This window comes from Amphiura filiformis, unplaced genomic scaffold, assembly GCF_039555335.1.
Source record: "Amphiura filiformis unplaced genomic scaffold, Afil_fr2py scaffold_122, whole genome shotgun sequence".
Lineage (NCBI taxonomy): Eukaryota > Metazoa > Echinodermata > Ophiuroidea > Amphilepidida > Amphiuridae > Amphiura > Amphiura filiformis.
The window spans coordinates 21,156-36,247 of NW_027305586.1; the positions used below are offsets into that span (position 1 = coordinate 21,156).

At 37.4% G+C, this 15,092-nt stretch overlaps 1 protein-coding gene across 1 annotated transcript in view; it reads left to right on the forward strand.

Annotated features, from left to right (window-relative positions):
• LOC140145052 (vacuolar protein sorting-associated protein 45-like) overlaps positions 1-15,092 on the forward strand; it is an 88,920-nt gene that overhangs the window by 19,141 nt on the left and 54,687 nt on the right. The window contains 2 exon segments of the mRNA XM_072166839.1: positions 3,166-3,300; positions 4,430-4,490. Of these exon segments, the coding sequence (XP_072022940.1) occupies positions 3,166-3,300; positions 4,430-4,490 (196 nt within the window).

Below are 15,092 nucleotides of genomic sequence, written 5' to 3' on the forward strand. Positions count from 1 at the left end.
TTTCTTTATGAATTTCTGTTTCATACATAGCCTAGAAACAACAATTTTTATATCCAACTAATAAGTACCGCGGCCAGCTTTGCTGGCCCCGGTACAAAAATAGGGTTGGTGATTTATCAAGATAGCCCCAGTGAGAGATTGCACATGGATGCTTGGATGATCTGAGGTAATTATACCAGCCATAGTGTCAACACAGTTCTGCCCTTGTAAGTGTAGTATATCGTGTAGTGGAAGCATGCAGCAGAGGCTGCAGCAATGGGGATTTACCATTTTAGCCCAATGTACAGGAAGCCAATGTGGACATGTGGTGCTGTCAATACACTATCAAGTGCACACAGAACTGCAATTGCAAATGTAAGGTGTGCCATATGGGGCATTAGGCATCGCTTATAAATTTGAATTTATTTGTATTAAAAAAGGTATTCTTTTGGACAGGTTTCTGTGTATTTTTAGTGATTGTTTTTGTATATCTTGAGAAGTGAAAATATAAAGCATGCTTTGGAAAAAGTGGTGGGGCTTAGCCCTTTCAGCCCTGTTTAGCAAACCGCCACTGGCCCCTTTTTTAATAATAGGCATTATTTAAGGGGGGTTAGTTACTTTTTTGTGTGTGAATATAGCTGATCAATGGCCTTTTAACAACTAGACGGTTGGTCATCGGCATGAAGTCGAGGAGACTTGGCCTCAATTTTACACAAATGATCATCACCACTACGGAAGTATTGAAAAATTTACTTGATCAGTATAAAATGCTGTTTTTAAAATGGGGGGGGGGGGGGTCATTCGTATTCAACGTTCAAAATAAAAATGGGGGTCATTGGGTTTAAAAGTTTGAAAAAAGCGGGATCATTTTAAAAAAAAGGGGAACAAAAGAATTTATTTTTTGTTGAAAAAATAACATAATACTTTTGTTCCTCATTTGCCAAATTACAATACAAATTTGCTGAAATAAGAGAATTTGAAAGTTTCTGCAGTATTGATGATACAATTCTAGTAAAAAGGGGGTCATTGCCAGGGTTGTAGCTACAGTGGGTGCCGGGCGCCGGTGGCTAGCAGAGCCCACCAATCATTCAGCTGCAATTTTGGCATTGGAGCCCTGGTCTAGCCCTAGTATAGGGCCTTTTAAACACACTATATCTGAGAACCGCTAAAACCCACTAACCGCTCCACCCGAAAAATTTCTGGGGAATAGCAGTCACAGGGTTTAGCAGTTCTCTGGATATAGCCAGGTTTTATGATATAGCATGGTTTTGGATCACCACAGTCAAAAGGCCCTATACTAGTAGGGCTACCCTGGCCACCACACCAGAATTGCACAATTTTGTTGAATTAGTAAAGAATTTGATCAATTTTGACAACAAATTAAATGACCAAATATGCATGATTTTCATCAAATGCCATCCAGCACTAAATATGTCCTAGCTACAACCCTGTTCATTGCCATTGGGAAGCCAAACCTAAAAAGGGTTCATCAGGTATGACTTTAACTTTAGGGGACTTTTATCTTGCTCAAATGATATGGAATTGAGTGACGTGTGCAGCCCGCAATTTTTCTTTTTGCATGATTGTAATGCCCAATGATGTATTAAAATACCATGTGAAAGACTGCATATAAGCCTGAAGTACTTTCACTATATAGTAAAATTTAAGTTCTTATATCAAATCCGCAGATCTCCAGTTTTATTGCGAGTTCACTGAGCGAGTGATGGTTAACATGTCTCATGCATGTGTTATTGAATCCACTGTGCATTGAATGAGTGACGTATAAACTGTGTGCATATCTCTATTTGTCTTACGTCTTATTTATACGTCCCAGCTGCACAAATATCCCTTCAATAATAATATGTATACGATCGTGAGCTAATACACATGCGCTGGAATGAAATTTTCTTTGTTTTCTTCATTTTGCCTCATTTGTTTGGCTCAAAATTAAAAGAGGACAATGTGATCAGTGAAAACTAATACATTCATGGTTTCACCTATTCTTTATGCAAGTCACATAATTGCTTTAATTGATTTTCTCATTCAGTTTTAATATCATCAAAGAGGTTTTATTTGTGTGTGCAGTTTAGAATGCTAAACCCATCCCAAAAAGAAAGTATGAGAAGTAGGGGTGTTAAATCAAGACCTACCAAAAGTATGTTACAGATAAATTTATTCTGCACAGTTTGATACCTCATTTGTCCATATCGATGCAGAATTTATGGCATAATGATCTTTTGAATGCACCTACTCAGGATTTTGAAGTTTTCTCAAGATTCTTCATAAAGGTACACAAAAACAGAGACGGAATAAGGCTGTTTGACTTCACTTCAGGTGTTTTATTGAATACAGATACTCTTTACTCATTCCTTAAGGTGGTACTACACCCCTGGCCAATTTGGTGCCTATTTTTGCATTTTTTTCAAAAATAATAGCACATTGATGACAAGTAAGATATGCATATTATAGGGGCAAGGACTACAACTACTGTACTGAAAATTCAACAACTCAAAGCAAGTAGTTATTGATTTATTGATCAAATATTGGTTTTCCCTCATTTTTGACTGGAACTCCACAACTGTTGTCTGTGCTGAAATAAAATTTCCAGTGCAGTAGTTGTAGTCCTTGCCCCTATAATATACATATCTTACTTGTCCCCAATGTGCTATAATTTTTAAGAAAAATGCAAAAATAGGCACAAATTTGGGCAGGGGTGTAGTACCCCCTTAACTAAACAGTATGACTTTGACTTGGAAGGCACTAATGATAGGAATTTAAGCCCTCTTGCTTTAATTTCATGTATTGATTATTGAGCACTGTGATTTGTTTTTTCACCTTACAATGTATGAAACAAAATGAATATTGAGTAGCAAGCAGGACCACACCAATAGGAATTACTGCAACTTGTACAATTGAGATGATTGCATTCAAAAGGTCATTATGTCATCAATTCTGCATCGATTTCGACAAATGTGGTATCAAACTGTGCAGAATAAATTTTTATCTGTAATATACTTTTGGTAGGTCTTGATTTAACACCCCTTCTTTGACTTAATGGACCAAAATTAAACTTGATACTTTCTTTTTGGGATGGGTTTACACTGTAGTTGCTTTGAGGATAGTAAAATTATTGATTGACTACAAAATAACTTGTTTGAAACATTTTACCCCTCTTATCTCCTACAGATCAGCTATGTGAGTATGGTTTATGCCCAATCTGAAATTCTACAGAAAGAAGTCTACCTTTTTGAACTCCTCGGTTCCAGTGCGAGGGAAGTTATGAAGCATCTGAGATGCATCTGTTTCATCCGGCCCACAAGGGTAAGACTAAAAATATATCACCCATGATGTACATTTCATCAGGCCCACAAGGGTAAGGCTAACATATCACACATGATATACATTATATCTTGTCAAAACCAAAATTATTTACTGACCTTACAGGTTCGACTTTCTTTGACAATGGCCATCTTTAAAGTGATGTTTTTTTGATCCAACTTCTGTACACTAACAGAGGGCGCAATAGCACCCAGAAGAGAACATATATGAGACTAAGGTAACGTGCCCCCTTGTCTCTGTTCATAGCTCTGATTTGGTGCTTTCGTCTTTATCCAGATTGCTTCTCTGATCATACAACAGGCTCGTGCCTTATATCTTTTCTTGAGGACTTTGGCATCTTTTTGTATTATAACAGAAGTATGTTATCAATTGGAAAGATGCCCAAGTCCAAGAAAGATGCCCACTTCTGGGTCCTAATGCACCCTCTGTTTGGTTGGGCATATACTGTAAAACACTTTGAAGGGCTCATATTGAAATTCCCGTACACGGGAAGGTGTGCACCATCCTGCAGCTTTCCTGTGCTAGCCTTCTTTTGTTAAAATCCTGGGCAGGTGTATCACTGATGCATATAATCCATCCGTTTTATGAGCCCTAATTTCACAGCAATGGGAATTGGCAAGAAGTCATCTTTTTGTGGCAATTTAAATTCACAAATTTGCATCCTCTTACTATGTAAAACCATTACTATCCTGCGATCTTGTGCCTAATTAAAATGTACAACACAAAATTGGAATTACAAACCAAACCACCATTAGGGCTCATATTGAAATACCCTACCATGTTTTCACACAGAAAGAAGGCAGGATTCCCCTCGCTAAGCGTGCGCCTCAGGAAAGCTCGGTCATAAAACGGATGGATTATATGCATCAGTGATACACCCTGCCCATGATTTTAAACAAAAGAAGGCTAGCACAGGAAAGCTGCAGGATGGCGCACACCTTCCTGTGTAAGGGAATTTCAATATGAGCCCTAAATTTATCATCATGATAATAGTGCAATTTATTAACAAAATATCAAAATTTGGAGTAAAATCACTATTGGTTTTGATAACCAAATATTTCAATTTAATTTGTTAAATCATTATCATCTTTTCATTATATATTCTTTTCAGGAAAACATAGATTTGCTGTCACAAGAGTTGAAGAACCCAAAATATGGAGTGTATTTTATTTGTAAGTAAAACAAAATATTAATTATTCACCCTTGTCAGGGTTCGGTTTTTGCCGGCAAAAACTGTTTTTGCCGTTGCCGGTGGCAAAAACCTGTTTTTGCCAGTTTTTGCCTGGTTTAAACCGGCAAAAATGGCAAAAACTCAAATATAGTCACTCAAATGTTAAAAAATAACACAGAAAGCTCATAAACAGTAGCACACAACTTTTAATGAATCATTCAACATAATTTTTGTCTCATCAAGTCCTTAAAATGAAAATGTTTTGAATCTGATTTATGCCACAATTCGTTAAATGCACTTGAGCAATGAAAACGCATGCCTTTAATTTCTTAATATGTTACTTATATTATAATATAATTACAAAATCTGGCCTTGTTACACTCAGGAAATGATTTTTGTTTCTTAATAATTTGTTTTGAGATTAAAAAACTGAACTATAAATAATTTTTTTAGCTTTTGCCATTTTTGCCGGCAAAAACTGGCAAAAAACTGTTTTTGCCAAGCGGTTAAAACCGCGTTTTTTTCCACCTGTGGCAAAAACCTGCGAACCCTGACCCTTGTAAAATTGTGCTTATTCTGTCAGTTGGCATGACATCCCTTGCGATAGATCACTTCACCACATTGGTTGTTTTTGTCTTGATTTGGCTTTTCCATCTCACGCCCCTCTGACAGGGATGCTTAATTTTGCACTCAGTGGGGGAAATCACAAAGCATGCCATAAAATCAATACCTCTTGATGAAAAAATTCCAAAAGTTTGATTTTTTTTATCAGGGAAATCAATTTCAATAAGGCCAAAAAAAAACCAGGTTTGTCTCAAAGCTTGCGCGTGTTTGTAAAATCGCACGATTTGACAAAAAAGGAATGTGGAATTTTTTTTTATTCCAAAATTTTTTATTTTTTTATAGTTTTTTCCAGAAAAATCTGCAAAAATCAGACTTTTCTCAAAATACCATGAAAAAAGTCAGGAATAATAAAAAAAAAAATTGCATTTCGCATTTGTTTTTAAATTTCTCGTGTGCGTAGAAAATTGGCTGGAACTAAAAGGCTCTGTACAAACCAATAGGGATTTTGCAAGGGTGTACTCTTTGACAGCTGTGAGAAAAAGTGCAATAGTTGGATCAACCCTTGCCGAGAATGAAGCTGGCTCTAGGCATGCGAAGCACAACACTGTGGTCTCCACTCGGTTTCAGAGAAGAACGCAGTCCCTTGCTTAGATTGATGGGAGCGCCCTGTTAATGAGCGACATACACGGAGCGTTATTTGCGCTGACCAATGTTTGATGAGTAATCGACCAATCAGATTACCACGTCTGTTGTTATGATTGTCAGATGATTGAATCAGCCAATTAGAACCTCATTTCCGTGTTTACGCCTAAACGCTCTCAAAATGTAAACAACTGCCGTACTTCTTTGGCAGAAACTGTAGTCTACCAACACATGTGGATACATGGAGTAACAGACTCAGAATAGCCCAATAGTCCAATAACCTCAATTAAACAATTATAATGCAAAATTTGACCTCAAGTTGCAGAGTATGAGTTTTTGTACACTAATTTTCTAAGGTCATTCAATGAATGTGCAAATGAATTGGGGTTAAAGAACTGTGCCCTGATAGATGAGCATGTTGTGGATCCTAGTAAATGCTATGGTAAATCTGCCATGTTGGATTCTTACAATCGGGATCAAAATCTAACCAAAATTTACATCTTCATTCTTCATCTTGGATTATAACAAATCTTGTATAGTAATATGTCAGCCAGGGATTAACACAATGTTCCATTTGCCCAAGCATTTGGCTCTGGTGCTTTTAGTGAATTGCATTATTTTTAATATTTTTTCTTCAAAATTCCCTTTTTTAGCTGGTTATTGCTCTCCATATATTTTCCAACCCAAGAGAAACTGCTGTCAACAAAGGCACTGCAGATAACAGGAGAAAGGAGAGGCTGAAACTTCCTGACATGTCAAATATGAGTCCTGTAATTTGAACAAACACAAATTTCAGATTAGTTTTAGTTGTCTTTGTTCCACAAATAATAATAAGTAAAATGGTGATACCTTTAACCGCTGCTGTAACCTTTTCCCGAACGAGCCCCCATAAATGTTCAATGCCGCATGCAAGCTTAGCCATCTGTCTATAAGGTCAGGTTGATTTTCAGAAAATGGGTCTGTTCCCCATAGATTTGGGCTACTTTGGAAAACCTGCTTTATGTCAGAAAAAGTTGCTGTGCCTATCGATGCGCAGTGGTTTTCACTGGCAATTTTTCTTTCTTTTGCCAATTTATGCAGCTGTTTGTGCTTCAAAATATTAAAAAATCACCTTTCATATGTGTTTTTAATCGATCAGTGTGTAAAAGAAGCGGTCAATATTTATTTATTCAAATTATTATAAGCACCCAAATTTTAGGATTTTTGATTCAGTGCCTCCTGCCACCACCTAGGATCACCTCACAATTCTGCCAAAATTGGAATGCTGCACCAGTATAGTACAAGCCTATACCGGTGTTGCTTTAAGTTTGGCAGTGATATCACTTAATCTAGCCTTGAAATGTGCACATGGTTCTCGGAATCACAGCCTAATATGCTTGAGTGTAAAGGCGGTCACATTAAGTGATGCATTGGGCTATTCCAATTAAAATCCACACTACCCCTGTGGAAGCTTTTGGAAATATCTGCCACAGGGGGATTATGAATTTCAAATGGAATGAACACATTAGGTGGCTCCATTTGAATTGCATGCACCCTCTGAGAAAGATTCAACCTGAATCTTCCACTGAGGGAGGGTGAGTTTCAAATGGAGCTGCTAAAGTGTTCATTCTATTTCAAATTCTTACTCCTCCTGTGGAAGATATTTCAAAAATCTTCCACGGGGTAGTGTGGATTTTAATTGGAATAGCCCATTTTGTCATTGCTACTAAACTCAAAGCGACACAAGAGGTATATACACAGAAGTAGTTTTGTCAGAGGTACATCTTCATGCAAAAGACATCAAGTAGTTAAGACCATGGAGACTCAGTTGAAGTGGAATTTCTTTCTTGAAAGGGGTGTAGTATTTGAAATTGATGCTTTGCTTGCTTTCAGTACTGCAGTAGTATGACGTATGTCTAATAGATTTTGCATGTGCCACTGTTTTGATGGGAATTTATTTATCATATACACAATGGTATGTAACTTGCCTGTTAATGTCCCACCTGCTATCGCAGCAAAACCATAAACTAAGTGATACCATGATACAGCATTGATATATTGGTCATCTTCTGCCACGTCCCTAGCGGCTATGTAGATTTCAGTACACAGGGTACCAGTACCCAGACAAAATATCATGGACATGATACTAAGCATAGGTATACTTTGAAATAAAGTCATCAGTGCCAAACTTGCGGCCATTGTGATTGAAGAGGCATACAATAGTTGTCTGTATGTCATAATTGAATTCAGAAATGGCAGCGCAAGTCGGCTGATCATCAGGCCAGTACCACCAGTTGTGGCTACCAAGGAAGCTTCTGCTCTTGTGGCTCCAACCGATAAAGCAAATGATACTATGTAAATTAACCATCCTGAAAATGTGTAACCATGAACAATACCAGGTATAGTACAACTCGGCAAATAAAGGAGGGAACTGTGAGCAAATTTGCATCACATTTCTTCAGAAAAGATGTCAGAAATTTCAGATTTAATATGAAATTTGTTTGGTCACTTTTTCCATGTGGATTATCTTTGATAAGTGGTATAGATAGGCTCCTATCTGCTTTGCGATGTTTTATGAGAGCACCAAAAATTAAAGAATGCATGGTCAGTGCACCAAGTATGAGCAGAGCACCTTGCCATCCGTAGAGGTCTTGAGCCATCTGCACTAGCAAAGGGTAAACTACAACAGCTAGACCTGATCCAAAACAGTAGATATTGACTGCAAGATTGTAGTATTTGTCAAAATATTCTGGAACGATTCCTAGAGCAATGTTTTCTTGAAGATACATGAAACCTGGAAGGATTGAAAAGAAAAAAATACAAGACAAAAATTTATTGTCACAGTTTAGAGAAAGCAAATTCTCTCCCCTCTCTCTTTTTCTCCACACAAAATCTCATAATCCAGACACACTACCGCCAGTCTACTCTAAAGTACAAAGAAGTACCGACGCGGATGCACACATTGTGCCGACTTTGAAGGCACGCATAACTCAGCAGAGACGCAGCACTGCGCACTGTCTACGCGCTGTATACGCGCACATTGTTACTTTGTACTTCAGAGTGGACACACTGTACAGTTCTCTGGCAGAGAAGAACTGCACTTGTTCACATTTTGAGAGCATGCACAGCGTAAACACTGAAGTGGGGTTCCGATTGGCTTATTCAATTATCTGATACAACAACGAACCGATAATTTGATTGACCTATTTTGTGTCAGAGCGTTGGTTGGCAAAGAGCGGTATTTTTGAAAGGAACACAAACCTCTGCGTATGTCGCTCATTAAAGTTTGTTCGAATTATAATAGGCGAAAAAAATTAACTCATAACACCATGTATTTATATATATAATGGCATATTGGCATGCATGCAGTTGGGCGCAGCACACTTTCACTAGTTGTGTGTTGGGTAATGCGTAGCTGGCGCACGCTTATACAAGTTGATGCGAGCCAGGGGCTATTTTAGTGGGGAAAAGTCACTGCACGTCAACAAATTTAATTTCCGGACGGATTTTGTAAACCACTGTCGTTCGCAAAAGGTTAAGTTGTGAGGTGGGTGTGGGTGTGTCATGGCGTCGCGCTTGCTCCACAGAGGGGGTGTTTGAGTTGGACAAAATAAATGTCCGATTAAATTTTGGTGCACCATATTTCACACTAATATAGCTTTAACAAAAGTGTACATGCATGTTGTCCAAACTAGAAACCAAAACGGCCACTATATTTTATCCATATCACAAATTTACAATATAGCCGACGTGGCGTTAAATTAATTCTAGACCTTCCACTCCAGTTGGAGTTCGGCACCTCTTAAAATGTTTAAAGAATTTTTAGGCAATTTCGACAACATGTGTGCAAATAAATGTTCTTCTACGATTTTTACATGATTGGGCTCTCAGCCCCTTTCCATTTCAAAACCTTGATCTTCCCCCGGGATCTTCCCCTCATAATTATACCTTGTGTCTTGTCTAGTTTGTGGAAAGCGAAGAAAAGGAGTGCAAAAAGGATTCAAGAGATGATACAAAGGAAGAAAGTGGAAATAGAAGAAGAAGAAAAAGAGACAAAAAGAGGAAAAATCTACATATAGAAAAAATTTATGTAATTTCGCCGCACCCTGCTTGGCAGATATAAAAAAAACAGCGATTATGCATGCAACATTTTTCGCATTATGAGAAGCACTTTGAAACATTTGATTAAACAACTGCAATTACACCCAGAGGTGTATTGTACAAAAGCACTGTCAATTTATGTGTAGGGGTGCGTCTGTTAAAAGATTTGTGATTGTGAAAACGGTATACATATCTCTCCTAGCACAGGCTCTGTGCTGTACTCTGATACCTTATTGTATGATGGTCCAACATGTCCAAGCAAGATATTCTTGCTGTTCGAGAGGCGTCGCGGTTTGTGAACAGGGCGAGTTCTAATCTCGCCAACCAAAGTGCTGAAGAAATGCCAAACCTGTGCTGGGTTATTTGCAGCTGGCTACCAGTTGATACTGAATCACAGTATAATACACCTTTTAGCTGTTTGCACCACAAGATTTCGACATTTTGGGGAAAATGCCATAAAACTTCGACCCAGTCAATAGTTCAGTAGAACATTGAAATCCTCAAAATAGTCACGATAAGATTGACATAACCTTTTTTTCACTAAGTTGGCCCACTGACATAATAGCTATGATATTAGTTGTTAACTTTTTAGCTACAGTAGTTAGTTAACCTCTTAGCTTAGCCTTTTAACTGCGTTGTCTTTTTTAAAGACAGTTCTTGTTAGACACTTTGTACTTTTAGACAAAGTACAAACTCTTTCATGCGTCAAGATATGTTATGATTAAAATACATCAATACTTATGTATCGCTTGATTGAAATTTATGTACAATATCATGCATTTTGCGAGATGTTTATAGTACCGGTACAATATAACTAGGGATGACCAATGAACCATCAACTTGATTAGAACACTCCCATAGACATGCAGGGAGCTCAACTGTGCACTGCTTGCACAGACATTTCTAAATTGAGCTCATTCTTTTATTTTTCATAATTGTTCTGTAAAAATTGGAGATGTTAATGCCAATTATGTTTTGTAACTATCCTGCAAGTTACAGCATCATAACTTATTTGGTTTTTCTGTAAGTGTGAGTCAAAATTGGTCCATCGCCACAGTGCGCTTAATTGCCAGTGGCCCAGTGCAGCACTGCTCAGAATGGCACAAAATATTCAGATGAATAAGATCAGGTGAACACCTTGACCTACTGAGCTGTAATTTCGCAGAGTTGTTGTTATTACCTCTATCATACCCTCTGTAAAAAGGAAAAAAAAATGGACAAGTAGATCTCGAGTTAAAAATTAAATCACCAGCCTCCCTTTGGAAATTCAAAACACCTTCCGAATCCCTGTTAAATAGACACCTTTCTGAACATAAATATGAAGTTTCATGCTCATTTGTTGTATTATTCACCTGATCTCAACCCTAAACATTTTCTTATATTTATACCATCTGCACTGACTTGCTGCTATACACGCACAGGAGCTGTACTTTTAAAATACGCGCCTAATCAATAACGATTCTTTCACTCCATTGTTAAAGTAGTGTGCTCCCTGTAGCATTTGGAGTGACCAGTCCCTGGAGTGTGATGGTTTTGTAGCACATGACAGTATTCATTCAAGCCTATCAAGGTCAGTTATTAGCCACTTGCTGAATGGCTGGGCATTATCAGCTATCAAAGAGATACCTTATGCTGCTGCCAATCACAATAGAGGTTAAACATAAGTTGTTAAAACCCCAGAAGTGATATCAGGACAAAGCTGTGCATGTTGGTACTTGATTGTTTGGATTCCTATGTTGAAAATCCCTTGTAGTACATTAGTATTTTTCTTATGTGTAGTGTATATTGTTGTGGAAAAAAAGTTCACCTGGACTTTTGATTTTGTGCCACTTTGGCCATTATGGATGATTTTTGGCAAATGTTTTCTAAAAGCATGATTTCAGTGCCTCGGTTTGAAGAAATACTTAATGCTATTGACTAGTAAAGTGCCATTTCATAAGAAACCCTTTGATACTTTCACAATATGCTTGTTTCATGTTTGCATATATATTAAAATAAAGAAATATAAAAGGTAAATATATGCTTATACCAATTTTGCTCACATTGCTATATTTAGACTTTGTCAATTTATTTCGTTCCAATGACCGGTCAGAATGGGAAACTTTGAAAATTCATAATTCAAAAAGTTTTTGACCGATTTTGACCATTTAACCACCAAAATACTTCTGTTGATGAGTTCTTTCCAGAAAACAATCTTTTGTAGCAAAAGGGCAACATGAAATTATGATGGTCATCCCTAATATAACAGATGAATCGTGAACATATCATGAAATAATTTATTGTTGTGATTTGTGTTTGTGAGATTGTGATCTAATGTTGTGTTTTAGTTTCCATTTTAACATAATATGTACATTTTTATGCACATTCATTTTGATCAAGGTTCTTCGTTTCTTTTATAATAGTATTATTATTATTCATTTATTCACTCAACATATTGAGCAAAATAATTATAGTAATCTATTAACTTAGGCTTGTACTTTGGGGTTTCAGCACTTTCATGATGTTCATTCAAAATCAGAGTTTATGCGTCGTCAAAATATTAATAAAGGTTGTTGTTTGTTTACACGATGTTTGTTCTACGATTTTCTACGACTCGCATTTGCACAGTTTCTGAATCTGAGGGACCCCCCTTGATTAAAAGGGTCGTATTTGCTGTAAAATTCGGATCCGCCCCTTCGGATCCGACTCAGACCAACGTAATTTAACCTTCAAAGTTCGTCTCTTTGCTCCCTTTTCTCTTCCTTTTTCTCTCCTTTCGCATTTCTACTCGTTGTCCTCCTTTTCTTCACCCCTTTCATGGGGAGGGGGTACCCCATGTCCGTGCCTGCTCTAAGGTTAAGTAGCGGTTCCTAAACTCGGCAAATAATATTTTTGGTTTACAAGTATAAAAGAGCTTTGAAATATCGGTTCCTAAACTTTTTTATATGCATAAGGCCATATGAAATGGTTTTCAAGAAAAGGAATGCTGAAGTGTCAATGAAGTGTTGAGTGCCCTCAAAGTTGGCGTAAGAAAGGCTCTACGAGCATCTCAACTGTATGTTAACCACAGATTTTCAATTGTCACTGCACGGATTTTTAATCTCACTGCACGAACGTGCCAGGAAGCACGTTAAAATAGCCCCTGATGCGAGCATGAGTTGGGACTTACCTGTTAAAATGATACCAAGAAGTAGAAGGTATACATTAGTTGCATATGCACAAACTATCAAACCAGTGCTTGATACCAACCCGCAAAACATGATGCAGAGTCGAACCCCAAACCTGCTCTTCAAATAACTTGCAAACATACCTAGATTTGAGAGTATTCAAAAGGCATGACACTAGTAATATGTGTGATAGTGTGTGAGATATTACATACTTCAGTAACTAACTGTTCTAAAGAATAAGCATTTGTGACCGTCTATCACAAACCGCTCATAAAGTTGGCATATTGTATTCTGAGTTACAGTGCAAAATGTGCATAAAGGTTGTATTCATATGTACCTCAAGTTGCTGCTACATTATGTTTCTCATTTCGCAAAGTGTGAAGCTTCACTTACACATAGTTCATAAATAGCTCTAGTCTTTGTTTGCTTTAGCTAAATCCTGTTCAGGTGGTGGTTTAACCAACAATTAACAATGAGACGACATTGCCTTGTTGACTTGGAGATGATTTGAAGTGACTGCCAATTATGATCATTTGATATTTAATACCAGCAATGTGGAAAAAGATATAATGTAGCACCAAAATAATGTACCCTTTTGCTGAAGGAGCAAAGTTTAACAGACCATAACTCCGCTTCTGGATATGGTTTGAAGTCAAATCATTGTAAAGCTTATGATATATATTTTCTCAACACAGAAGAAAACAAAATTGACCAGGGGCCGACTTTACATGCGTTTCATCGTGGACGGTCACATTTGAGGTCACTTTCTGTTGAATATGTATAATGTGATGTGACTGGACGTCATCAAGAGCCGCATTTGGCTTGCAGGCCGCCTGTTGGCCACCTGTGGTTTAAAGTTGTTCTAATGCACCGTGATGCTACTTCTACCATAATCAAATGAATGTATTGTATTCAAATTTGGTCAGTCAATCTGACTATTAAGCAAAGTACAATTTTTTATTGACTGGTACTTTTGCTTACATATAAATCATTCCCTAATTTGCAGTGTTTTAATGATTTGTGTTGCTGGAGAATATAGCTTACCAAGTAGGCAACCCCATCCAGTCATTATCGATATGCAAGAACCAATAATCCAAGTCTGACTTGAGAGTTGCTCCTGTAGATCTGGTAGTAGCACGCTCAATGCCTTCATTGTACCAACCTCCAAAAAGAACGTAAAAGTCACGCCACAAAGGACAACCCAAGACCATGGGCCATCTTTTTCAGCCATGTATTTTTGTGTTCAATGGAGACTATGGAAATCAAATTGAGAGCTTTATTAAATCACCAATAAATTGATAAAGTTTATGGCACAGATGTTACATTGTGCAATAAACTTTATATTTATATGGTTGAATCCAACCAAAAGTGTCCATGGGCCAAAAATAAAAGTCCAAAATAAAAATGTCTCCACAATTTTTTCCTTTTGCCCATTCATTGATGGCATGTTGGCCTTATAGGAACCAAAAGTGCCATCACTAATCTTGAAAAATAAATCCAGGACGTGTGATAGTAAATGTGACATCAAAACCCAATGTTACCTACGAATACCACCAGGATGCTTTCACTATCGCAATACTAATCAACCTAAAACAAATTCGTAGGTAACATGAGCGATTTAACAATTTCTACATTGAGTTTAGAGGTTCCAAATTTTGATATTATGATAATGAATGAATAAAATGGTAGTTTTTAGATCTCTTTCAGATGGTACGTCCAAATGAATAAGTGCTTTTACCTTAGATCAAAATTTTTTTGATGCTTTTAGCAAGATTTTGAACACTTCATTTTGTATACAAGTAGTTAAACAGCAAATTTACATCTATATTATAATACGCTATTCTCTGTAGATCTGTCTGTCTGTGACTGCTAATGTGAGGCCGTCGTAGGTCGTACGGGGCTCAAACTTGGTGGGTGGGTGCAGCTTGGTATGAGGAAGAGCTTGGTATGAGGAAGAACTAGTTTATATTTTTTAAGGTCAAAGGTCAAGGCCGGGGTCAAGTTCAATTGAAGTCTAATTTCAAACACTTTAAATGGCAAATCTAGCCATGCCAATGTGTTGACCTTGGACTCTCAAACAAAAGTTTCCACAGTGACCTTTTTGTCAGACCTACGGTTAAGAGGTCATAGGTCAAAAAAGGTAAAAATTTCAAATTGCCCCTATGAAGCTC